The sequence below is a fragment of the Capra hircus genome, chromosome 25 (assembly GCF_001704415.2).
Source record: "Capra hircus breed San Clemente chromosome 25, ASM170441v1, whole genome shotgun sequence".
Lineage (NCBI taxonomy): Eukaryota > Metazoa > Chordata > Mammalia > Artiodactyla > Bovidae > Capra > Capra hircus.
The window spans coordinates 703,665-729,269 of record NC_030832.1 but is presented as its reverse complement, the minus strand read 5'-3'; the positions used below and the strand labels follow the sequence as shown (position 1 = coordinate 729,269).

General features: G+C 59.6%; 2 protein-coding genes and 1 long non-coding RNA gene across 4 annotated transcripts in view; 2 read left to right on the top strand and 1 right to left on the bottom strand.

Annotated features, from left to right (window-relative positions):
* On the bottom strand, window positions 963-5,968 carry SOX8 (SRY-box 8). Its single transcript, XM_018040569.1, has 3 exons — window positions 5,286-5,968; window positions 3,802-4,028; window positions 963-3,111 (listed from the first exon to the last, which is right to left on the bottom strand). The coding sequence occupies exons 1-3, from the start codon at window positions 5,921-5,923 to the stop codon at window positions 2,372-2,374; spliced, it is 1,605 nt and encodes a 534-aa protein (XP_017896058.1). The 5' UTR covers window positions 5,924-5,968; the 3' UTR covers window positions 963-2,371.
* Window positions 10,989-14,701, top strand: LOC106503563. The gene is made up of 3 exons (XR_001297259.2): window positions 10,989-13,254; window positions 13,692-13,851; window positions 14,617-14,701. It is a non-coding gene; the product is annotated as an uncharacterized LOC106503563 (long non-coding RNA).
* LMF1 (lipase maturation factor 1) overlaps window positions 17,330-25,605 on the top strand; it is a 51,451-nt gene continuing 43,175 nt past the window's right edge. The window contains exons 1-2 of one of the 2 annotated variants that reach the window (XM_018040567.1): window positions 17,330-17,522; window positions 23,222-23,531. In XM_018040567.1, coding sequence (XP_017896056.1) covers window positions 17,330-17,522; window positions 23,222-23,531 — 503 coding nt within the window. The remainder of the gene's footprint in view (window positions 17,523-23,221; window positions 23,532-25,605) is intronic. The other variant, XM_018040568.1, reaches the window with a different exon arrangement.

Here is a 25,605-nt window from a genome sequence, read left to right as displayed (position 1 = left end):
AGCACAGGGGAGGCCTCCTTTCCTCTTGTCAGCAAGCTGGACGCTGGAGCCTTCCTCAATTTGGGGCATCGGTGTGAGGGCTTGGAGGGCCATATGGACTTGGACAGCCCTTGGCCGGGCCCAGGCAGGGCAGGGTTGGCTCCGTGAAGGCAGCCGGCTGTGAAGGCCGTGGGCGTCCGTGAGCCTGGCTTTCTGCAGCCCCTTCCCAGACCCGCCTCACCCGGGAAGCTTGGCACACACTGGCCTCACGAACCCTCATAAATCCGGGCAGCTCTTCCCAAACGCTGCTCTTGGCAGGCCCTGGACGCAGCTCCCCAGCGCGGGGCGAGGGACGCGCCCTGGACTGCAGCCACGCGGGCGGCTGGGCTGGCAAGGGGATGGGGTGTGCGCCCCCCTGCCCGCGCCGCCCCATTAAAATTACAGAGGCAGCTGCCTGGCGTATCTCGGTTCTCATGAGAAGTATAATCTCCCTCTCAACCCTCTCAACCCAGCCGAGTCTGCGCAGCTCAGAAGTGGGCGCCTCTGGGCCTGCGAAGCCCCCGCACGAGCCGCGTGTACGGGAAAGACCCCTCGCTTGTCGTCGCTCCCACAACCGTCTCTGCCTAGAAACCCTTTCTGCCCACCAGACAGCCCTGCCCAGAGCCTGCGGGGCGGCTTTTATCCAGCTCCCGGCCTGGCTCCGAGCCAGCACCCGAAAAATGCCATCAGCCACCCAGAGACCAGCTCTGGGATTTGCCCGGGAGGAAACCGCCGCCTGAATCTGGCTCATCTGGACCTGTTTTGCCTCCTGAGGAGCCCCCCACCACCCGCAGGAAGATGGAGGGTGGTCTGGCCAGCCGGCCTCTCCCCGGGGAGCCTGGGGTTAACCCTCACAGAGCCCCCCTTCAAAACGGGACCCCCTCGGTCTTGGAGACCCACAGCTCCCAGGCTTACAGGAAGCAACACACAAAATGCAGCCCACGTAGATAAAAAGCATTTTTTAATTTTTATCAAATCAATCTGTACAAAAGTTAGCGTTGCTTGGTCAGAAAGGAGCGAAACACAGCAGGTAAGTGACAGCGAAAGTTCAAACTTGACACCAAAAAATAGATTGCATAAAAACGAGTTTGCTGCAGCCCCCTGCCCCCACCCCCAGGAAGACATATGCAAAAGAAAAAAAAACTTTTTGTTCTAGAAAAAGGTAGGAAAAAGTAGAAAAAGTAAAAAGAAGCAACATCTCAGATGTACTTAAATTTACAAAGTTTTAAAGGCACAATTTTCCAGGAAGTAGGCGGTTATCATCGCTCAGCGCACAGCGGAAGCAGGACAGGTAAATCCGGCATTTTTCTTCTAAAACTAAGAATCTAAAAACGCTTAGTGGAAAAGGTTCTAGTTTCACAGCTTGTAGGTGGCGCCTGGTTCCTAAGAGCCGAGATTAATGCGTTTCTGGAGCCACCGAGTCCCAGGAAATCCCCGCCTCCACCACTTGGCACGGCCGCTGGCAGGGATGAAATTCAGTGGCACTCTGCCTCCTAAACCTTGACTTAATGCCCGTGCCAGGGGTACCCCGACCTGATCAGAGAAACCACAAGACAAGCCCCTTCTCCTGCCTTGGGGCTCCGGCCACCTCCGGGGGACCCGGAGCTGGGGCCCTGCCACTCGGAGCAGGGACCCCCACCCTCTGCCCCGCCCACACCTCACCCTCAGCTCTCCGGCTTCTGTTTCATCTTAAATTCTACTCTCTGCACAGATTATTTCATTAATTAAAGATAAAATAACACAGAACATAAATACATTTTAACAGCTTTCAAAACAAATCAAACACATTGAAGCTTCAAAAATAAAAATTAAAAAAAAAATAAAATAAAAAGAGAGAAGTGTTAATCACAGCCAAACCTTGCTTGGAAGAACCCTAACTACAAGGAACACCTCCAGTCTAATGGGCTGGTCCCAGGAGGTGATCCCTCGGACGCCTCCCGGCCACGGGAACGTCATCCGTGGGCCCTGCGCGTTCTCAGTACCAAGGCTGGCCAGGTTCTCGGAGCTCGGGGGGCCCGGAGCCCCCGTGCCTCTTGCCTCTTTTTGTCTTTTGTGCTGTGGCTGCCGCTTTGCAGCCACGGAGAGGCAACACCCAGGCTCCCATGCCTGCTTCCAAGCCGAAGTCCCCGCAAAAAGAGAGGGAAGGGAAGGAGGGCTTTGTCTGTGGATGGGGGTCTGGGAATCTGGAAGCAGAGGGGGCTCATTCACACAGCCTGGCTCCTCATGGACCTCGGCAGGCACTTGACGCAGCCGCGACTCCTGCCCTCGCTGCACCTTCCGAGCCCCTGGGGGCCTGTGTGTCTCTGCCGGGGCGAGGAGGTCCTCGGCTGGCGCCCCTCCCGCGGCCGCACCCTCAGGGTCTGGTCAGGGTGGTGTACACGGGCTGCTCCCAGTTACTGGGGGGGCTGTGGGCGGGCGGCACAGACAAGCCCCCGAGCAGAGGCGAGGCGTAGGGCCGGCGGGGCGAGTGGAAGTAGGGGTACTGGTAGAGGCCAGACGGGTAGCCAGGGAACGGGCCGTAGTAGCTGGGCGCCTGCAGGTCAGTGTAGTCGCACTGCGAGCTGGTGAAGGAGCTGGCGGCCGCGGCGGGGGCGGCGGTGGTGACGCTGGCCTGCGCGCTGTAGGAGCCGTAGTCGGCGTGGCCTGGGGAGCCGTGCGACTGGTCCCCGTAGTGCCCAGGGCTCAGCTGCTCCGTCTTGATGTGCGGCCGTGGGGGGCCTGCCTCAGTGGGCGACGCGGAGGCCGACGGCGTGCCCTTGTGAGCCCACACGGGGGATGCCCCGATGCTGGCCGCCCCAGAATGCGAGTAGGACGCGCCCCCATAGGAGCCGGCCGCCGCGGGCTGGCCAGGCTCGGCGGGCAGGGCCGAGTGGCCGTTGAGGGGCAGGTACTGGTCGAACTCGTGGACATCGAAGGTGTCCATGTTCCCGATGACCTCACTGCTCAGCTCGGAGATGTCCACGTTGCTGAAGTCGATGTTCTGACGCCCGCTGTCCACCAGGCGGCGGCCTTCCAGCTTCAGCTCCTGCTTGCCCCCGTGGTGCAGGTCAGTCTTGGGGGTGGTGGGCGGGGTGGGCGGCCCGTGGGTCTGCCCTGGGGACAGAGCACATTTCAAGGATGAATGCCCCTTCTGTAGGGGGCGGCTGGGCTGGCGACACACACATGGCAGGAAAACCCGCCCCGCTAACTGCCGCAGGTAGGAATCAACGGCTTTTTGTTCCCGTATATTTCCCAGAAATTCCAGCAAAGCCAGACCCAGACCTCACTCCGCAGCCAAGGAAATTCCGTTAAGCACTGTTCTAGGGGAAGACCTGGGGCCAGGGAGGCCCCGTCGTGACCACCAAGGTGGGGGTGGTGGGGAGGAGAGGAAGCGCCCAGTCCCCCACCCATGGCAACCACAGGGTCCACACCAAACCTGTCTCCCCAGGCCCACTGCTTTTGCCAGCTCAACTGAGACTGCTCAGCTGGCCGGGATTCCACCGGGTCAGTCTGATCCTGAAACTGAGCTGCTGACCACCAGCCCAGCAGCATGAGTGAACCCGAGGTCAGAACCAGTAAAAAGGCCAGGGGAGCAGAAAGGCCTTCCTGAAGGACAGAAAATGCCCAGGTCACAGGGCACTGGGCCAGGATGAGCTCTGAGGCGCCCAGTGTCAGAGGAGGCCGAGCAGGCCCCGTGGGTGTTGGAATAGCTGCCTCTCGCGGCTATGGGGCTTTCTCAGGGGACCCAGGGAAGGCCTGGTTCTCTTGAGGGCTGTGACCTGCTCACTGGCCCCAGGAGCCCACCTGTGTGGTCATTGTGATGGTGCGCGTCCCCCAGGCCGGCGTCGGTCTTGTACACGCCGCCCGGGTGGTGGCCCAGCTCAGCTCCTGAGTCGGAATCGCTCTGGCCAGTCTTCACGCTCTTCCTGCGGCGCGGCTGGTACTTGTAATCCGGGTGGTCCTTCTTGTGCTGGACACGCAGCCGCTCCGCCTCCTCCACAAAAGGGCGCTTCTCACTCTCACTCAGCAGGCTGCGGGACAGAGGGCAGGGGCGGGATGAGCAGGCGGCCGGCACCGCACCGATGAGCCTGGGAGGTCCAGGGGAGCTGTGTGCCTGCCTGCGCCTCTCTGGGGGTGGGGGCCCTAGGCCATGCGCCCCTGCTCCGAGGATGGGCGGGAGTAAGCCAGGGGCGATCGGAGGAATGAGCCAGGAAAGACTCAGGTCCTCCCGCTTCCATCTTCCCCCTCTTACTTCCCCTCCCCGAGCCTGTTTGTTCCCTCCCTTTGGGACTTTCTAAGGCAGGCGGGTGCAGAGGCCAGGACCCAGCTGAGCATACACTTGGACAAAGGGAGGCTTCCTGGGAGCCAAGCTGAGACTCCGGACAGCTTGGCTTCCCAGGGCTCCAGAAACACTGGCATTACCCAGTGGTCCTCACTGAGGCTCACAGACCGGCCCCTCATACCCTTCCAGAGCTCCCCTCTAACTGCCTGTGGGCCAGGGTCTGGGGGCACAGCATCAACTGGACAGGGGCAGGAGCACAAAAGACACAAACACAAGATCTGAGTGCCCACTCGCAAGGTGAGGGGCAGGAAAGGGGACCAGCGCCCTGACCCCAAAGCCGCCCACTGTCAAGCCCAATAGAGAGCATTTGGTGGGGGTGGGCTGTCCCGAACGAACAGCAGTACTGTCGCCGAGGCCCACTACCGCTGTAGGGCAGCTACTTTCTACAGATTGGCCAGACTCATCACGCCAGCGTGGGCAACCGCGCTGAACACCCTCTGAGTTCTCCTCTGCCCCCGCTGAGGGTGCAGAGGTGCAGAAGAGGGAGAAGCTGCAGGGAGATGCCGGCGGGCAAACCACACCCTTCCATCTGCCTCTAGACTCCTGCATTGGGGTGGTTCGGGCGTCATTACCAAGGAGAGGGCACCTCCAGAGATGGGTCCTGCTTCTACAAAGAGGCCACTTTCCACTGGGAGGGACAGGCCTCCAGGCTCTGGGGCCATTCACAGCTGAGGTCCCCTAACTCAGCCTGCCAGTCATGGCCTAGAGGGGCTTGTTTCTGGACTCCAGGCATGTTCTCCGGCGCACACTCCTCCCGCTGCCCTCTGCCTGCCCAGTCTGTCCTGTACCCCGCACCCGACCCGGCTGGCCAGATCGGGTTTTTCCACTAGGACTCGCCCTGGGAACAGCCACTGGGAGAAGGGCCGAGGCCGGGCGCTGCGCCACCTCCCAGCTCCAGGCACCCCAGGGCCCGGTCCCCGCCCCCAGCCTGAGGACAGGCACTCACCGCCACAGCTTGCCCAGCGTCTTGCTGAGCTCGGCGTTGTGCAGGTGCGGGTACTGATCCGCCAGCTTGCGGCGCGCCGCCTGCGCCCACACCATGAAGGCGTTCATGGGCCGCTTCACGTGCGGCTTGGCCTTGAGCGCGCCGCCGCCGCCGCCACGCACGGGCATGGGCACCAGGCTCCAGTCGTAGCCCTTGAGCACCTGCGACACGGCGTCGCGGATGCAGGCAGGGAAGCGCTCATCCGCCGCCTCGGCAGCGTCGCCCCGGCCGCCGCCCCCCGCGCCCGCCGCGCGGCCCAGACCCTCGGAACCGGTGGGCGAGGGCGGCGCATCCGAGTCCGAGTCCTCCACGTGCGACATGGAGCTCGCAGTGCCAGACGGGCTGCAGGGCGGCTGGGCGCGGGCCTCGCTCATGTCCAGCATCGGGGCCGCGCGCGGAGAAGCGCGCACCAGGGAGGCGCACCGGGTCGATGGCCGCTGCGCTGCAGCCGCTCTGGGATCCGAAGTTGCCGTGCAGTGACCCGACCCCAGCCCGCTCACAGCCGCCGCTGCCGCCGGAGATGGGTCCCCGCGGGGCGACCCGCAACAAGTTTCTTTAAGCAGCGGCCACAAGGCTCCGCCCTCCGCCCGGCTCCCCATTGGCCGGCACGCACCCCACTGTCGCCGGGGGCGGAGCTTGGCCGCCCCCCGCCCCCTCCCCCCACCTTAAAGAAAGCGCCGCGATTCCCGCGGCGCCCCCGCCCGCCCCGCCTGGCGCCGCACCACGTGGGGCCGGCGCCCCGGCAGCCGAGGATCGGAGGCCGGACTGTGCATCACGCCGCGGGCCCCTCTTCCAGAAGGGGAGGGAAGGGGAAGGGGGCAGCGGCGGGGAGCGCCGGGCGCTCGGGGCGCCCTGTGCCTGCCGGGGTGCTCGGCGGCGCTCCCTCTGCTGGCGCGTCCGGGCCCCGGGCCCAGCCCCGCAGCCCCCTGCCCCCGCCGCCCGCTGCGCGAGGAAGCGGGCCCTCAGAAGCCGCCCCCGCCACCTCCCTCCCAGGCCTGCGTCGAGCCCCGACGTCTTGCCCACAGGCCAGAGGCGCCGGGGTCAACTGCCCGCCAGCCTGCGGCCCAGGGCGGTGGTCGGCTCCCCACCCGCAAGGCCGGCGCGAAGTGGAGGAGCCTCCCGCGCGCCAGTCTGCACGCCGCGCACGTCCAGGTAACGCGCGCTCAGGGGACACGGCTCGGAGCTGGGCGACCTCAGGACCGGTCCCGTCCCGGCGTGGAAAGTGCGGCGGGGGCGCGGCCGCGGGAGCAGAGGCGGCCAAAGTGGGCGGGAGCGCTGGGCGGGGCCTGGGCTGACCCTCGCTGCCGAGTCCCTAGGGCGGCCTGGCGGATGGCGTGGCCGGACGCGGGGGCCCAGGGCCTTTCCGGACGTGATCCGGGGGTTGGGGGCACCGGGGCCGTCCGGCGGGGCGGTCCTGGGTGGTCTGGCGGAGGCGGAGGTCGCTCCGGGCGCCTGGAGTGGAGGAGGTGGGCGCGCCAGCCAAGGAGAGAAGGGGGCGGGGTGTGCCGCCCTGGTGGGGACCGCGGGGTCGGAGAGGGGACATTTCCCCGGAGGCAAGCGCCGGGCCGCGGCTCCGAGTCCCCGCCCGAGGCCGCCCCCGCGAGTTGGCCGCGGGCCCGGCGGTCCCCGAGGGCGGCTCGGATTCTTTCGCCAAACCCGCCCTGAGACGACGGACCAGCCGCCGAGGCTTCGCCAGACTGCACCCCTTGGGCAGCCAACTCTGAACGCGCCTGTCTCCGAACTTGTGGCCCGCCCGACCCGAGTGACCCAAGGCAAGGGTGCCCAGTCCCCAACCACGCACCTCCGGTTTGGATCATGATTCCCTGACTAGCAGCGGTGCAGCCTAAGGAGTGGAAGGGGCTGGTCGGTTAACTCCAAATTGAAAGTCGGTGATGCTTTTACCAATTTGAGGGCTGCCACTGAGCCTCTGACCCTTGCAGGGAGAGCCTCTTGCCCTCTCCCCACTCCCTTAGCCAGAGGGTGCCCCCAGTGCTTGGTCCCGCCCCCTTCCTACCCACAGAGCCCGGGCATCTGGGCTGTGACCCCCTTAGAAATGAGGATTCTGCACACTTGGCCTTGGAGAAGACCTAGTTTCAGGCAGACGCCAATAGGGCACCGGGGGCTGCCTGGACCCCACAGCCTCACATCTGGAGCCGCTGGCACCAGGGCCCAGAGGCAGGTCCCCGCCACCTTTGGGTCAGGGACGGGCTGCCCCACTTGACCCGGGTCAGTGACCCTGACCTCCAGTCTCCCAGGAAAGCACCCTGAGTGAGGCGCCTTGCTCTAAGGGCGCTGGAGAAGGCCCCAATGATGGAGGGAGAGCCGGCCTCCAGAGGTGCCTGTCCCCGCGCTTCCCCTCCCGTCGCCTGCCCATCTCTGCAGAGTCACATTCCGCTTGTCGTGGTGGCTTCCCTCCTGAGGCCCTGCCCTCCTCTTGGGGCCCCACCCTACAGCCAGAGGCCCAAGGGGGGGGGGTACCCCAGGGCAACCGCTGGACTTCTGGCCCATAGGGACCCAGGCACCCTGTAGACACGGGGTTGACGTGGGGGGAGGGCAGCGGGGATGACAGACCTGCCCTAGGGACCGGATCCCACCCCCCTGTACTGGGTGTGCCCTTGGGCACCAGGTCTGTGTTTCCATGAAGAGGAGAATGGAGCCCAGGCTGCACTGGGCACACTGGGCAGGGTGGCCTCTCTCTGCTCCCACCGACCCGTGGAGGGGCACCGCACAGCTAGGACACAGACCCGTGACCACTGGGGCCCCTGGAGGAAAATAGGCTGAGCTAGAGGAGCCCAGTGCCTGACCCAGGTCACAGCGTGTGGCATGTGGCCACCCTGGGCGCCCCCGGGCTGCAGTGGCCGGGACTGACACAGTGCTGTGGGCAGCTTGTCGCGTATGTGCAGGCCACCGTTCCCCGCGACGGGGCAGCAGACCCCTGCCCAGGCTCGGCTCGTCCCGGCTGCTGATGCCCAGGAGTGCCCCCAAAGCCCCCTGGCTGGTGTGAAGGCTGTAAAATTCTCCGGGTGTGCTCCAGCCCCACCCATGGTGCTGACCTGGGTTCGTCTCCTGAGCTGCCAGGCAGCCCCTGAGTGGACCCGGGATGAGGCCTGCAGAGGAGGCGGGGCCACAGCTGGTTCCTGTACTGATGAGGCACCCACTGTGTGTGGCGGCCTTTCTGGGCAACACACAGTCCCAGCCCAGAAGGTGCTGGCATCTGAGGAGGGCCAACACACCAAGCTTCGAGAACTCACCACGGGTGGGCATGGGTGTGGGCGGGGTGGTCCAGGAAGGCAGCTCTGAGGAGGTGACAAGTTGAGCCCTGAAGCTTCTGACCGATCAGAGAGGAAAGAACATGATGGGGAGGGGACACGGAGCATGTGCCAAGGCCTCGGGGCAGCAAAAAGCACCAGTGGTCTGTGAACACAGCGAGGCAGGGGCGGCTCCCAGTTCCCTTCCTGGGCCCCCCTTCTCTTAGCTCTTCCTTCCTGTCCCGCCCACCCCAGTCCACACGCTGCACCTTTACGGAGTGGGCTGTGCCGTTTCAGGGAGATGATCTGAAAGGCCAGGTTTGGAGCAGGACCCTGACCCTCGACCTGGGAACACTGATGTAAGCAAGGTTTCTGGGCCTGCATCCCCTGGCAGAGGCTCCAGGGCCCTGCAGAAAAGTGGGTGTGGGCTGCCACGCGCCCCGTGCCTATGAGGCCTGCCAGCAGAGGGCTGGAGAGCTGCAGGGCAACCCCTTCCAGGTCCAGAGACCCCCCAGCCCACCCACCACAGCTGCCGGACCTGCTTGGGAAGTCCCTGTCTGAATGGGCTGCTGAGGGTCTCAGGCCACTGCAGAGAAGGGCACCCTGCCTGTCCCCGCCCATCCCCTGGCTGGCTCTTCTCGCCGACGGTCAGGGAAACCATGTCTATAGTTGGCCTGGGGGTCCGGCCATGTGGGCCCCTGAGCTCCAGCGGCCGTGTTTCCTCTGTGTGTCCGCAGCCCCGGCCTGGGCCTCCTGGCAAGCGGCCCGAGGCAGTTGGCATGACATCCTGGGAACCCCAGCTGAACCTCAGGGATTAATTGGTACTTTTAATTACTGGCCGGGCTGCAGACACCAAACGCCCAGGCCAGATATGAGGGGGCAGCTCTGAGCAGAGGCCTCGTGGAGGCAGCCTCATCCTAGCCCACCAGGTCCTGGAGAGAGAAGACAGGCGCCCCAGGGCTCCAGCATCCCTGGTGACAGACCCTTGGAGCTCGGAGCCAAGACTTATGCTCAGCCCCCCTCCCCAGCATCGCTGCCAACTGCTGTGGAAGTTCTGGTCTGGGTGGAAACTGACCCCTGGGTTGGACTGGTGTCCCCCCGGGGTGGGTAGTGGTGGCCCTGGTTACTCTGTGTGGAGGACTCTAGAAGGTCACACCTGGATCTTCCCGTCTCTGCCCGTAGGGCAGGATGTTCGGGGCCTCCAGTGGTTGGCGCCAGTCCTGAGCAATCGCTGCTTCCGGCGGGCACCTCTTCAGGTGCCTCCCGGCCTCCAGGCACAGGGCCCAGCCCAGGCTATCCCTCTGTGCCTTGTCACCAGCTCCAAGGCCTCCTGAAGAATAAACCCACAGCATCTGGGGGTGCTTGCCGGCTGCCAGTGGGAGCCCCGTGCTGTGGCCGTTCTTCTTTGGGGAGGGACGATGCTCAACCCAAGGAGATGGGCCCCCGCGCTCAGTGTCTGCCCAGTGAGATGCGTGCACAGGTGTGTTGGGACAGCTGCGGTCTCTGCTCCGCCTCCGCTCACCACCCCCCAACCCTGGGTCCCTGAGCCTCCGGCTGTGCCCGTCCGTCTCTCTCCAGCCAGCAGGCTTGGAGCTGGCTCCATCCACGGCCGTTAGGTCTCCGATGGTGGGAAGAGGGTGATTCTGCTGCCAAAGCCGCCTTCAGGCAGGGTCCCTGGGGTAGAGGGAGCCCCAGGGGGTCTGGCCAGGGCCAGCAGCATCTCTCCTGGAGTAACTGGGTGCCGAGGAGGCATTGGGCTCTGCCTGCCTCTGGACGGCCCCTCCCATCAGCTGGTAAATCCACCCCCTGTCCCTGCAGAAGGGCTCTGCTTGCCACTGGACTCCTGGATCTCCAGACCCCAGCCCTATTCTGGGCCCTCGCCCCTGGGACCCCAGAGATGGGACTGGAGGGACTTCCTCAGTCCACCTGCAGGAGGGGACCAGTTGAAACTGACTTCAGAAAAATAGCTTTCTGAGCTCAAACAGGCTGCCAAGAGCTATGCTTTTCCCTCCAAGCTTGACTTTCTGATTTAATGAGGCTTGTCCAAGTTGGGCTTCCCTTGAGGCTCAGCTGATAAAGAATCTGCCTGCAATGCGGGAGACCTGGGATCTCTCCCTGGGTTGGGAAGATCCCCTGGAGAAGGAAAAGGCTACCCACTCCAGTATTCTGGCCTGGACAGTTCTGTGGACTGTATAGTCCATGGGGTCACAGAATCAGACACGACTGAGCGACTTTCACTCACTCACTTGTCCAAGTTGGGCTTCCCAGGTGCTTCAGTGGATAAAGAATCCTCCTGCCAATGCAGGAGACCCAGGAGATGCTGGTTTGATCCCTGGGTTGGAAAGATCCCCTGGAGAAGGAACTGGCAACCTACTCCAGTATTCTTGCCTGGGAAATCCCATGGACAGAGGAGCCTGGTGGGCTACAGTCCATGGGGTCACAGAGTCGAACCTGCCTGAGCAACAGAGCATGCGCTTTGTCCGAGTTGAACCGCTCAGCACAGCCTGTGTCAGGTGAGCCTAGGGTGGGCCAGCATGGCTGGAAGTAGACGCGTCACAGAGAAAATCCCCTTTCCTAGTAAGGGGCTCCTGCTGGCCGGGCCCAAGACACCTCTGGAAGTTTGCACAGACCCACCAGTGTCCAAGGCAAGTTAAAGCACACTCTGTCACAGATTTTCACTCAGGTGTTTGTCTTTCTGAGCACGGTGAAGGGGGTTTAACCACGGTGTTCTCCAGGGGAAGATGCTGGGGGGTTGCGGTTCTCCTGCAGGGAGGTGGGAGGTGCTCAGACGCGGGCGAGGCAGAGCCTTGCCTCTGGGGCACCAGGCTGAGGCAGAGCCCTCGGGGCCTCCGGGCCTGGTTGGGCAGCAGCCGGCTCACCCCCTTCCTGGTGGGATGCATGCAGGATATGAGCGGCAGCTGCCTGCTCCTGTACCCGGGGCTCCAGGACTGCAAGATGGGGGCCGGCTTTGCTGCTCACGCTGGTGGTCGCCGCCCAGTCACCTTGGTGTCAGCTTGAGAAGGAATCGGCTCCCTGGCCAGGCATGAGTGCGGTGCCAGCCAGTCATCAGAGGAGGTAGCTGGGGGCCCGGGGGCAGATGGATCGCAGCCTCCTAATGGCTGGGCCGCTGCTCCCTCTCCGAAGCCCCTGGACACGGGGCCCTGTGCAGGCTGTGTGGAGCTGAGTGCCAAGGGGCCTGGATGCACCAACTCTGCAGGCTTTGACCATGGAACCCCTGGGCGTCCACTGGAGAATCAACCTGAGAGGTTAGAGGCAGTCTCCCGCAGCTTTCAACACTGTTGTCGAGAAACGGAGAGCCCCCGTGGCCACTGAGCAGGTCTGTGAGTCTAGATCGGGGTGAGTGTCATGTGTTTCGTCACTTGTTCTGCAGACACGTCCAGGGCTTCCAGGCCAGACCTGCGTTGGTGCTGGGACAGCAGATGACGCTCATGAGGTCGGCCCTGCAGAGGCTTGGCCTGCGAAGCATTCCAGGAGGTGTGGCTGGAGATGTCACAGCCAGCCTGTGAACGGGAGCTGCAGGCTCGTCCCCGCCCGGCCTCCTGCCCTGGGGGGCTGTGGGGCTCCCCCAGGGGGCATCGGGGTCCCTTCAAGGAGGGTGCTCCCAGCCGCAGGTCCTGATGCCATCCTCTGGCCTCTAGCTCGGGCAAGTTCTGGAATTACTCTGGGCAGCATGGGGCCTGTGACACCTGTGGGAGTGACCCTGCTCCGTGGGGTGCTGGATGTGCCGCGGACAGCACGCCGCGTGTCTTGTGTCCTCCCTGTGAACTCTGTCACAGGAAGCTGGCTGCTCTCCGGGCACGTCACCCGTGGGCAGGTCCACTGGGCGTCCTGCAGGAGAGCCCGTGACAGCAGTGCTGCTCGCCCCTTCCAGAAATGCAGACTCTGCTTTCACCGCTGGGCGAGAGTCACAGGATCGCACGACCAGGCTAGGGCTGGCCCTGGACACAGGTCCCCCCGCCCAGCCCTCAGCACCCCGAGGTCTGGGCCGCATCAGGGGCCCTGGAGGCAGGTCCCTTCAGGAGCCAGGCAGGGAGGCGGGCGTGGAGGCCGCTGTGGGGGAGGCTGTAAGGCGCCTGAGCCAGGCGGCTGGGGAGTACTGCCCACTGACAGCGACCTGTGGCTTTGAAGCTGTTTGTTATGTGGCATTACTGTAGGGTTTGGTAACTGATACAGTCCCATGGGCCAGATTCACCTATGGGGGTCCTGATTGCGACCTTGGAGGTTTCCAAGACTTTTTCCCATTCAGAATGTGATTCCACAAGAAGAGCTTAACTGTCTGTTCTCTTCCCTCCAGGGCTGTACAGCTAGAGAGGGTAACTTTCTGCCCATTCTGCCTGGCAATAGTCATGTCCCACCGCCCTGCAGGGCCGCCCAGGGCTGGGCTCCTCTGAGGGTGCAGGGTAGACTGCCCGAGCCACAGGGACAGGAGATGGCAAGCCAAGCAGAACAGCCGCCCGTGAGTCACCGTTCCAGAACCACCACAAATGGCCCGCACCTGCTCACCCACCCCTTCCCGCACCTGCCAGCCTTACCAGGGGCTTTTGGCCGCTGGACAGAGTGGGGCTGGCGCACACTGACCACCTCCAGAAGACAGTGACAGATGTTAGCACCAGCAGGTCCTGCTCCTCCTGTCAGCAGATGTCAAGACATGAAAAATTGGGGTAAATGAAGGGTGCACGATTAGATTCGGGTGCAAGCTGGGTTCTTGTGGGTGCCAGAGACAGCTGCAAAGGCATGTCAGGGACAGTTGCCCTGATGCAGTGGGGGCTGCCCAGCCTGGGTGCCCGGGGACAGCTGGACGAGGTGCCGACGTGGCCCGCCCTCCGTGGAGCTGCCCTGCAGCTGCTGGGAGCACCGCCAGCCATGAGCCTTGCGCCCCGGCTCCGGGCCCACCCCAGGGTTCCCAGGACCCCAGCCTATCTTGAGCTGATGGCTCTTCTCAGGGGGCCCCTGTTCTCTCCTCCCCTTCTTTCTGGGCCCTTTCTGGTTCTGTCCAGGAGGGGTTGGCTCCAGATCTTCCTGCAGCAGCCCAGAGGGCAGTCAGGCCTCTTCTCAGCACCTCTGGCCTCTTGTATCTTTTTTACTTATTTTCATACAGTTATTTGCTTGTAAATGTGGGTTCAGGAGCCTCTCCAGGCCCTGGCGTTGGCGAGCTCCATCAGTGCTCGTGCAGGCGTGAGCTGGGGAACCAGAGAAGGCACCTCAGAGCGCCATTCAGCACCAGGCCCGCGGCCTGTGGCTCAAGGTTGCAGAAGAAGGTTTGTTTCTGAGTGGGTCACAATAATATCTAATATAGTTTTACAGCTGTTAGCCACTCCCAATACTTTGGCCACCTGATGTGAAGAGCCAGCTCATTGGAAAAGACCCTGACGCTGGGAAAGATTGAAGGCAGGAGGAGAAGGGGATAACAGAGGATGAGATGGGTGGATGGCATCACCGACTCAATGGACGTGAGTTTGAGCAAGCTCTGGGAGTTGGTGATGGACAGGCCTGGTGTGCTACAGTCCATGGGGTCACCAAGAGACACGACTGAGTGACTCAGTAACAACAAAATAGATCACGATATAAGTTTAGTATAAATGACAAGACCTATTGTGACTAGTAAAGCAGTGCCTTTTTAATTGATTCTGAAACTAGGACCAGAGCAGGCTTTTTTTTTTGTGAAACCCACATAGTGTAGAAGTAAGTATGTTTAGGCGTACAATTCAGTAGCTTACCGTACACTCGCCATGTTCTGCACCACCTCTATAGAATGTTTCCCTCATCCCACAAGGAAACCCTGCCCCTGTGAGCAGTCTCACCCCCCACACCACTCCCTGGGAGCCCCTGGTCCACTTACTTTCTCTGTGGATGGACTTCCTCTGGGCGTTTCATATGAATGGTCTCGTATAATACGTAGTTTTATGTGTCTGAATTCTCTCACTGCACACGTTTTCAGGGTCCGTCTATGTTGTAGATACACCAGTACCTATCTCTTGTTTTATGGCTGAATAATACACCAGTGCACATTTTATTAAATCCAGGTTGAAACAGGCGAGAACTTGACTCTGGCTGGCCTTTCTCCGGCCAGGTCCTGCTCGACAGCGTTCATCCCCATGGAGGTTCTAGACTCTCGGACGGACTGGACCTCTGTGGTCAGCTCAGGAAGGAGGACCCTGGAGGGGACATGAGAACATGAGCTCCAAGAAGAACTCTCTGGTGGCCTCGCCCACCCTGGGCAGACCCGAGGAGGGAGCCCAGAGCCCCGGGAGCTGGAGGCTGGACAAGGGCCCCTTTTCTGCTCTGCACAATGTCCCATTGTGCCCTTCTGGGGGGGGGGGACAATGCAGCGCCGGCCAGGGTAGGCTGAGGACAAAGAGCCCTTTGTGGTTCCATCCCCACCTGAAAGGCAGCGCCTGGGGTCCCACCTGACAGCAGCGTGGCCCTCCTCGCCCCCGGCCCCTGCGCTGCTCCCACCGCTCAGAGCGCTCGGCGAGGACCCAGGGACGCTGGACTCTCCCCCGCTCTCCCCAGATGGCTGCATGGGCTCATCGCCCACTGCGGGGGGTGACAAGGCAGGATGGGGGAAGTGCTGTGTGTGGGTTCCTGTGGAAGGACCTGGAGGCAGGGCCTGACCAGGTCCTCGGGCACGCGCTTCCCTGCTGGGGGCTCTCCACCTTGCGGGTGACTGCACCTGTGTCGGAACTCTTAGAGGTGCTACTCTACAGACGAGGTCTGAAGGCTTTTCATGGAAAAGAAAAGGGAGGCTTTTAAAAGAAACACACACTGTAAGACACACGTGTGTACGGACGCTCAGTCATCCAGTTGTGTCCAGCTCTTTGCAACTCCATGGGCTGTAGCTACTCTGTCCGTAGAATTCTCCAGGCACGAACACTGGAGTGGGTAGCCATCTCCTTCTCCAGGACATCTTCCCAACCCAGGGACTGAACCCGAGTCTCCTGCATTGCACGTGGATTCTTTATCACTGAGCCACCAGGGAAGCCCAGTTCAGCTCAGTCGCTCAAAATGCTATCAACACCAACAGTGGAGGCTGGGGCAGGGGGTCCAGAAGTTGCTGATCAGGCGTATCTGGGAGAGCGTCTGTTCAGAGGCAGCCCCTCTCCTCATGGAGTCCACACGACGGGTGGTGGAGATGGAATTAAGCCAGAAAAACTGGTCATTTGACCACAACTATTGGTAACACACCAAACACTAGGAACAAGACATAAAAAACCCAGAATGAGCATTTGTAACATACATAGAAGAAGAGGATCTTTCTTGACAAAATTCACCACACTCATCTGGGCATGTGGGGGGGCATTTCACATGGTATGACTAGGTGGTTGTCCCTCCCCGGCTAGACTGTGAATTCTTTCAAGATCAAGACCTGTTTCATATTTACCTTTGAATTCTCAGTGAGCAACACAAAACTGCATATGCTCAGGGAATAATTAGTTACAATGAGAGCTATACCTCATGGACTGTGATCTGTTTATAAATTGAGGACAGTGTTCTACTTCCACTTTGGAATGGAAAGATAGTCTAAAATAAAATCTCAAGCAATATGTGTGTATGTGTTAGCCACTCAGTTGTGTTTGACTCTTTGTGACCCCATGGACTGTAGCCTGCCAGGTTCCTCTGTCCATGGAATTCTCCAGGCAAGAATACTGGAGTGGGTTGCCATTCTCTTCTCCAGAGCATCTTTCCAACCCAGGGGTCAAACCTGCATTGCAGGCAGATTCTTTACCATCTGGGCCACCAGGGGAGCCCTAAAGAGGATCTTTAATACATAAAGAGCTCTAACAAGTGAATAAGAAAAACCCACACCTGTCTCAATCATTTCAAGTGCTCCACAGTTTACCCAGTAACCCCAAAGTCTCTACGCCTGCCCTTTCGCACACCTCTTGTTTGCTCTGAGGAATGCCTGCGACTCCACCTGCTCAGAGGCACCTCTCCTGTGTCCTCAGAAGGTAGCATTGCTGGTGTCCTCACTGGGGTGATGCTTGGGTCATTTACTGGTCAGTAAGTTCTTCCCTCCTCTGAATCCTCAGCCCACCACTGTCCCCTGTGGCTGGAGGGCCAGTAGGAGCACTGACTGTCTAAGGGGGCTTTGCTGTCCAGTTCAGAGCTGTGGGCTTGGGGCCGGGGGGAGGGCAAGGAAGCTGGAAGGTCTGAGATTATTAGGGTCAGCCACAGCCCACACTGTCCCTCACTAGCTGTGTCAGGGTCCCCCCAGCGCCCTCCTCAGACGGCAGAAATGGCGCGCTGGGCAGGAGACGCCTGTGCCGCACCTGTACACACCCCTGGAGCCCTAGGGCGAAGCAGCTGCTCCAGTCGTCCGCACACAGCCAGGGCCCGCGGCGGGAGCGCAGGACCCACCGGCGGCCTCCGATGCCCACATCTCAGCCACTGAGGGCGCGGACCAGGCCTGCGGTCAGATTCGTGCTTTCCAATCACCTTTTCCACGTTGCATTTCTGCTTCTGAAGTGCCTTTCTGCCCTCTCTACCGTGAGGGTCCCGGAGGGCGGGCGCCTAGGCAGGGGACTGCCCAGGAGGCCCCTGCAACGGTGGCCGAGGCAGTGAATGAGCAGGCGGGTGGCGGGGGTGGTGCGCAGCTCTCCAGGCTCCCACGCGCTCACGCTGCGGGGCCTGGGGGCGCGCGCTGCAGCGGGTCAGGAGCTCGCCCCCGGCCGGCGAGCCTGGCCTCAGGTGTGGGCGGGGCCTCGCGGCGGGGCGTGACTCGCGGCGCCCCCGCGCATGCGCCGTGCTGGCCCAGCGATGGCGGCGCCCAGGGAGTCGCTGAGGAGACGCAAGGCTGGGGCTGGGGACCCGGAGCCCGAGGCTTCGGCGGGGCAGGGGCGCGACCTCAAGGGCCGCCCGGCCCGCCTCCGCGCGGGCACTTTCTGGCTGACCAGGATCGTGCTCCTGAGGGCCCTCGCTTTCGTTTATTGTGAGTCCGCGGGGCCAGGCCCCTAGTGTGGCCCCTGCGCGCGCGCCCCCGCCGCCACGCCCAGGGCGCCCCCGAGGCGTGTTCGCGGCCGAGCCGCGGGGTCCCCCCGCCGATCCCGCGCTGGCCAGAGCCGAGGCGGTGACTGCGGCCCCGCAGCTTTGGTGCCGGGGCAGCAAGTGTGGACTCACCTGCGGGGCGCGGCCCGAGCCGGGCGGGAGCAGGTGGAGAGCCGCGCGCCCCGCGCCGGCCTCGCCCACCGGGCCGCCCCCAGAGAACGGCTGGGCGCCCGGGGCCCCCCAGCGTGTGTGCGCGCCCCGCCCCGGGCCCCGCACGCGGAGAGGCGCAAGCCCCCGAGGCCAGCAGTGGCACCCGACGCCACACTGAGCTCGCGAACGAACGTGGCAGCGCGGGGCCGGCGGGGCTGGGGGCAGCCGCCGGCAGAGTGGCCTCGGCCCCTGGGCACCCCGGTCCCAGCGGGTCCGGAGGGCGCTGGGCACCGGGCGTCCCCGCGTCGTTTCTGAGTCGCTTCCGCACACGCCTCCGAAGGGGCCGCGCGTGCCGCTCTCTGCCCAGCGACCTCTGCCAACCCCGAGTGGGCACCCGGGGCCCGGTCCGAGGCGGGGAGGGAACTCAGCCGCGACTCTCGTCTGTTCTCCGGTGCTCTAAGTTACTGTAAAAATAGTTCTTGCTGCTATGCTCTATCCTCCACGGGATTAAACAGGCATTCTAAACGTTTGAGCTGTCACTTAGGGAAAGATGAAGTCAAGACGATGTTAATCGGCGAGGCTTTAATAGACCTTTAAACCCGCGCCGTTAACAGTGGGAAAAGCCCGCTGGCTCCTCGCGCAGAGAGCACAGCTTATAGAACCAGCTCTGCCTCCAGGGAGCCCGGCTGGCTTTGAAGGAAACCATTCTGAACCGCTGGATCAGGCAGATAATTTAAGCCTGGCGCTGAGCACAGACTGAGTGGCTTTGGCGCATGAAATTTTTATCCACCTACCTTTTCTCTCTATGTGGAGTAGTATTGGAGTTTGTCAGCCGCCCTAAGGAACCAGTTTACCATCCTTGGGAGGAGGGTCCCTGGTTGAGATGGCTGGCAAGTAGGCAGCACCCTGGGTTGGTCTCTTCTGGAGGCTGCAGGTCTCCTGGGGACTGCCAGCAACCTCAGCATCTCTTAAGTCCCAGGAACTTCCCACAAGGCCGTGGGGTCCACACCTTCCACCTGATGTTGAGTGTAACCCACCAGGAGGCTGAGTGATGGGCCTTAAGCTTCCGCACCCCCTGCACAGCTGACGGGGTTCTTAGTGCCGTTGTCCTGCCTGTCTGTGCGTCTCCCTGGGAGCTCCTGCAGTGGGGACGGTGTGTAACACCTCTGGCCTCTGTCTTCCGGGAGCGGCTCCTCCTCCATAAACCTCCCCTGACTGTTTTCAGTCTCTGTCATTGCTCTGTGCCACCGCAAGACGCTTTTCCACCTGTGTCCTCACCCCCGCACTCGGCACCCCAGCCCATGGGTGTGACACTCAGGTCAGAGACTGCCCGCCTGCGAGGCCCCTAATCTAAGCCCCAGGAACCGGGCAGCACCTCACACCTTCTAGCAAAGGGAGGGCCATGCCTGTCCTGGCTCCCGGGTCACCAGTCTGCTCCTGCTGGCAGGTGCACCATGTGGCCAGCCGTGCCCCCTACAGGCAGCTCCCCCTTCTCGGCAGCCCTGTCTTAGGTCACGGCGGCCCGCAAGTACCCTGGGAAGAGCGCGGGGAGCCGGCGGGCAGCTCACCTCCTCCAGGCGCTCGATGTTGGCCTCCAGGCAGGGCCTGCAGGACCTCAGCTCACTGTTCTCGTCCAGCTGCTGCAGCCTGGGCACAAGAACTAGGCTGGGACCCACGGAGCTGTCCCCGACCGCCACACACGCCCACACAGGGGCCAGAGCTCCTCACAAGCCAGGAAGGCGTCCACACCTCAGGGGTGGGGAAGCCTCATGTTTACAGAAAAGCTGTCACCACCAAGCAAGTCCCTGGACCCCGAGCCCCTAGCGGCTTCTCGAGGCGTCCGTCACACTCACACCAGAAACACGGGCGACCAAGCCACAGCCTCGACTCAGCCTCCCCCTGGCGCCCCTTCCCGTCGGGTCCCCGCACCGCAACGCCATCATGGCTCCTCTGTCCCCTCGGGCTGCGGCATCTCTGGGCTGCCCTGCTCTTCGTGACCTTGGCGTTCTGAGCAGGCCTGGCCCTGTGTGTGGTGGATGCCCCTCAGGCTGGGCTCGTCTGGGGTCCTCTGGTGACTGGACAGGCTGTGGGTGTGGGGAGAGCCCTCCTGGGGCCGGGGAGGAGCTCAGCTCCTCCACTGAATCCTCGTTTAGCTTCAGGCTCTGGCCTGAGCTGGGGGTCACAGCGGGTTGGTGATTCCCACGGGGTGCGTGTTGGGCCCTTCGGGGGTGTCTGCACAGACACGGGCCTGGAGTCTGCAGCCTGGGCAGGGCCAGAGGAGTTCATCCAGAACTTGGGCAGGAGTCTCACGTCTGAGCCTACCCCCACTTAAGACTCCGGTGTTTCTCTACAGAGCCCTTTGTCTTTGACCTTACATTTCATAGTTTTTACTCAAAACGATTTCCAAAGTTAATTAGGCCAGCCCTCCCTCCTGCCTTCCATGCCGCCTGGCCGCCTTGTATGTTAGCAACAGAGTTGCACTCACGTGTCCTGCTCTGCACTCTAGCCTGGCATCCCCTGGGGTCCTGGCTAGGTTGTTTTGATAGTTTAGATAAGGTTCCTGTTTTGTGATGTACAGTTTTATGGGTTTTGACAGACGCATAGTCGTCCATCACCCCAGGACTGGACAGAACAGTGCCATCCCTTCAGAGTCCCCCGGGGCGTGTCACCAACTGCTCCCCACACCAGTGCCTGGCACGCTCTGACCGTGTTTGGCCCCGGGGTCCGCCTTTCCCAGGAGCCTTTGGGTCTGCTTCCTTTACTCAGCAACACGGCCTGGAGGTCCTCCCATGCTGTTGAGTGAATCAACATTCCATTGATGCTCCCTAACACACCACAGTTTGTTTACGTATTCCAACACTGAGGGACATCTATGTTTCCAGTTTTAGCAATTATGAACACGTAGGCTTTTGTGTAAATCTAAGTTTTCAGTTCACTTGGGTGAATACCTAAGAGTATAATTGCTGGGTTCTTGGTAAATCTGTGTTTAACTTTATGAGAAACTGCCAAACTGTCCTCTAGAGTGACTGGACCGTGTGTGTCCCACCAGCAGGGAATGAGAGTTCCCCTTGTTCTGAATCCTCTGGAGCATTTGGTATTTTCAGTTTCTCGGATTTTGGCTGTTATGATAGGTGTGTGATGATATTGCGTTGTGGTTTTAATTGGCGTTTCCCCAACAACAGATGATATGGAGCATCTTCCCATGTGTTTATTTGGCATCTGTGGATCCTCTGTGTGGAGCAGATGACTTTCAGCGTCTGCTCAGATCTTCTGCCCTTTGGAAACCTGGGTTGTCTGTTTGCTCGCTGCGTTTGAGTGGCGCTCTGAGTATTCTGGACGCAAGTCTGTCATCAGATGTGTGAGCTACAGATACGCTTCCTAATCTGCAACTCGTCTTTTCATTCCTTTAAAAATACCTTGTACAGAGTAAAACTTTCTCAGTTGGTAGAGTTTACTGGCTTTTCCTTTCACGGATCATGGTTTGATTGTTCTTATCTAAAAACTTATTGCCAAACCCAAGTCACGTCCATTTTCTTCTATACTTTCTTTTGGAAGTTCTATACTATTATGTTTTACACTGAAGTCTCTGGTCCTTTTTGAATACATTTTGGTATAAATGTGAGATATATCAAGGTTCATTTTTTTTTTGCATGTGATGGCCAGTTATTCCAGCACCACCTATTGGAAAGACTGTCTTTCTCCATTAAGCTGTCTTTGCATCCTTTGGGTAGGTCTACTTCTGGGCTCTGTACTCTCTTCCATTGATTTATATGTCTGTACTTTGGCTAATACCACACTGTCTTGATGACCGTAGCTCTGTAGTAAGTCTTGAAGTTGAGTAAAATAAGGCCTCGAACTTTGTTCATTATCAGAATTATTTTGGCTATTCCAGTTCCTTTACTTTTACAGACACATTTTAGATCAGCTCGTCAGTGTCTGCGAGAACTTTACTGGATGTTTTGATTGAGATTGCATTGAATCTATAGATCAAATTGGGGAGAAATGACTTTTTAATAATGCTGACTCCTCCAGTTCATGAACGCAATGAATCTTTGTATTTATTTTGATCTCCTTAGACTTCTTTCATTATGTTTGTAGTTTTCCACATGCAGATTCTGTGTATATTTTGTCAGTGTTTTTAGTCTAGACCCTGTGTTTGGTGGCTGTTGTGATTTTTTTTTTTAAATTCAGATTATAGTAGTTCGTTGTCGGTGTGTAGTAATACTTCAGTCTTGTATTCTGTGACTTTCATAAACTCACTTATCAGTGCTATGAGGGCTTTTTTCTCTTCTTTTCAGTTTTGGTTGATTTGGGGGGATTTTGTACAGAGGCAGTCTATTAATAGAAACGGTTTCCTTCCTTCCTTTCTGATCTGTACAACTCTTATTTCTTATACTTGCCTCATTGCCCTGGCTAGAATTTCCTATGGAGTGTTAATAGGAGTAATGGCAGAAGAGATAGTCTTGCTTTGTTTCAAGGCTTCAGGGAAAAGTATTGCCATTAATCTCTAAGTATGAACTTGGGTGTAGATTTTCTGTCGCCACCGTTTACAGACTGATGAAGTAGCCTTCTATTCCTAGTTTGCTAAAAAAAAAAAATTCATCATGAATGAATAAATTCTTTCGTGTACTTTGCTGTGTGTCCATTGATGCTATCATATGGTTTTCTTATTTAGCTTGTTAGCATGGTGATTACATTGGTTGTTCTTTGAGAGTTGAACCAGCCTTGCATTTCTGAGATGAAATTGGTTGGTTATGATGTATTATCTTTATTTCCTTACGTATTTCAAGTAATTGGTCTGTTTCATCCAAGTCATCAAATTTATGATCTAAGATTTGTAGTATTCCTGTATTATCTTTTTGTCTGTGAAATCTCTAGCAGTGTCCCTTTTTTCATCCCTGATATTGGTGTCTTCTCTCCTTTTCTTGGTTATTCTGACTAGACTTATATCAATTATATTCTTCTTATCGAAGAACGATAAAATTTTGATGGTTTGATTTTCTTTTTCCTGTTCTCGATTTCATTGAGGTCACCTCTTTTTTAAAATGTCTTTTCTGATGTTTGTTTTCTATGTAATCTCTTTTTTCTGATTTCTTAAAGTGGAAGTTTAGATTTGAGGCCTTTCTACGTTTCCGACGTGTTTTATTGTAGATTTTCTTTAAGCAAAGTTCATTCTGGGACGGCTACCTAACTGTTTCACGCAGCCAGTCGCATCTTTGATACGGAGCGTGCGTGTCGGACATGCACATACACGTGGCGTACGAGCAGGAGCAGCGCACACGGCTGTGTGTACACACACCTGTGCCCTGTGACTTTCCGGGCCGGGTCTTCGACCCTCTCCCCAGACTTGTGAAACACCCAGACTCCTCGAGTCCACACTTTGATTCCTAACCGCTGCTCAGTCTCCTCCCGTGGCCAAGCCCCGCACGTCCAGGAAGCGTCCGCAGACGGCTGTGTTCCTGCTCACACTGCTCCGTCTTCTCTTCCTTCCAGTTGTGGCATTCTTGGTGGCCTTCCATCAGAACAAGCAGCTGATTGGAGACAGGGGTCTGCTGCCGTGCAGGACGTACCTGCAGAGCGTGCAGCGGCACTTCGGGGGGCGAGTCAGCTGGGACGCCCTGAGCTACGCCCCCACCGTCCTCTGGCTACTGGACTGGTCTCACATGGATGCCAACCTGGACGCCCTGGCTCTCCTTGGGCTGGGCATCTCCTCGTTCATCCTGGTCTCCGGCTGCGCCAATATGGTCCTCATGGCTGCCCTCTGGGTCCTCTACATGTCCCTGGTCAACGTGGGACAGATCTGGTAAGAGGGTGGATGGGGCACCTGGGAGGCAGGCATGGTGACTTGGGGCCCCAGGGGCGTTATGCTGAGCCTAGCAAGGCCTCCTGGCACCAGGAGCGAGTGAGCAAACTGTCTTCTTATATGAGTTCAGAAAAGACCACCTGTTTTCTTAGGCTGTGGGGGCACTGTTGATCACATTCAGCCCAAACCCGGGAGCCTCCTGCTTCGGGAGTAACTTTGATTCTGTTGGGAGTATCACGGCCGCACCTGAGACCATGTTGCCCGCCTCCTGTGCTGGGGGACTGTGCGATGGGGGGAGTTGAGTGTCCTGGGGATCGGGGACACTGAAGAGACGCAGAGCCAGAGCTCAGGGACTTCTGCTGTGTAAACACGAGTGACTCACAGGGACTGGCCGGCCCAGTGCTGTCCGCTCCGATGCACGGGAAGCCTGAGCTGCCCCTTTGGCCCCAGGCTTCTCGGTTAGTGTCAGCTCCCCCAGAGGCTGGGTTTCTGGTTCTGTTATCTGTGCTTGGCTGTGGCAGGAATCCTGAAGGGCTTCTTTGTTGTGCTTAAGGCGGCGTGTGGCCACCCTCCCCACTCCCCATCTTCCCGGCCCCCACAAGGAAGAAAGGATTATCTCTGGAAACTTGGAGCGAGGTTGGGCGCTCCGGGAGTCCCTTCCTGCAGAGGAAGCCGCCTTGGCACTCGCCTCTGGCAGAAGGGACGAAGGATCGACTTCAAAGGGCTGGGAGCTGGTGCCCGAGGGCCGCAGAGGTGCGGAGGGACCCCTGCATCGTGGCCGCTAAGGAGGAAAACTCTATCTTGGCCTGAGATGCCAAGACATCCAGGCTCTCCTGCCTGCAGCCCCGGTGTGGATGGATTTGATGGGGAGAAGTGGATTTGATGCTATGGTTTTTTGCGGTCTGGGCAGCAGCACAGTGCCATCCCCACCACATGGCTGTGCAGCGGGGCCCTGTCTCCATGGGGACACCCCAAGGCCTTGCAGGAATGGTGGCTCCCCACTGCCCGTGGTCATCGGACGTGGCACGAGCCTTCTCTGCTCCCGCCGACGGCGTTGGACGTGGCCTTCTGTGCCAAGGTGACTCCTGTGTTCCTCGGCCTGGGGAGGAGGGGCCTCCACCCACTGGCTACGTGGCCAGGCTGCTGCTTTAGCTCCTCTGGCCTCCCCGTCCGGCGCTGCTCCTGTTCAGCTGTCTACAGGGGCGCTCACAGGCTTAGCCTGAAAGAACCCTCTTTGTTAGAAATTCCCGTCCACCTGCTTCCCGAGTGGAGAAGTGCTCCTCTGCACAGGCAGGAAGTGGGAAAGTTATGCAGATTCAACGCGGCCCCCCCTCGCCCCCTGCTACCAGCCAGGGGAGAGCAGATAAAATATTTATCCCTGATGCCCTCCTACAAAGTGAAACATCGCCGGGAACCGGGTTCAGTGTTCCAGTCACCTGGCGCAAAGGCCTCCGGGTGACTCGAGGCCAAGGGCTGCATACACAGAAGTGGGGTTGGGGGGCTCCCCCTCCTCAGTTCTCTGCCTTCCTGCCCGTGGAGATGAGTGGTCAGTGGCCTGTGGGCCACCTTCGGTGGCAGTGGCAGTGTTGTCTCTAGCAGACAGTTGGAGGTGAGGCGCTAACACAAACCATTTGGGAGCAAAATCGGAATCTCTTAGAATAGGGTGCACCTGAGTTTCTTTAAAAACCAGAACAATAGACCACCCCCCAAACTTGTTCTGTGAATGGCCACCTCTTCTAACATAAGTTCCAGCTGTTAAAAATACAGTAAAAGCTGTAAAAGTCTAATGAATGCCTTTTATCTTTTCACGTAATTAGATGTAACTACCTATATTTAAAAACCTTGTATCAGGCAGCCTTGAGATTTAAAATTCAGAATAGGTGCAGATACGAGAAGGCGTTTCCTGGCGCCCTCAGCAGAGGCCCGTCATCAAATCCACAGAGGGATGCTGCTCTCGCGGCCCGGCTGTGGGCGGGGGCCGGGCCGGCCAGCGGCCCTGTCAGCTCCCAGGCTCCTCCAGCTGGTTCTGAGGGACACCGCTAGCGTCCACTCCGTGAGGTTCGGACAGTCAGCC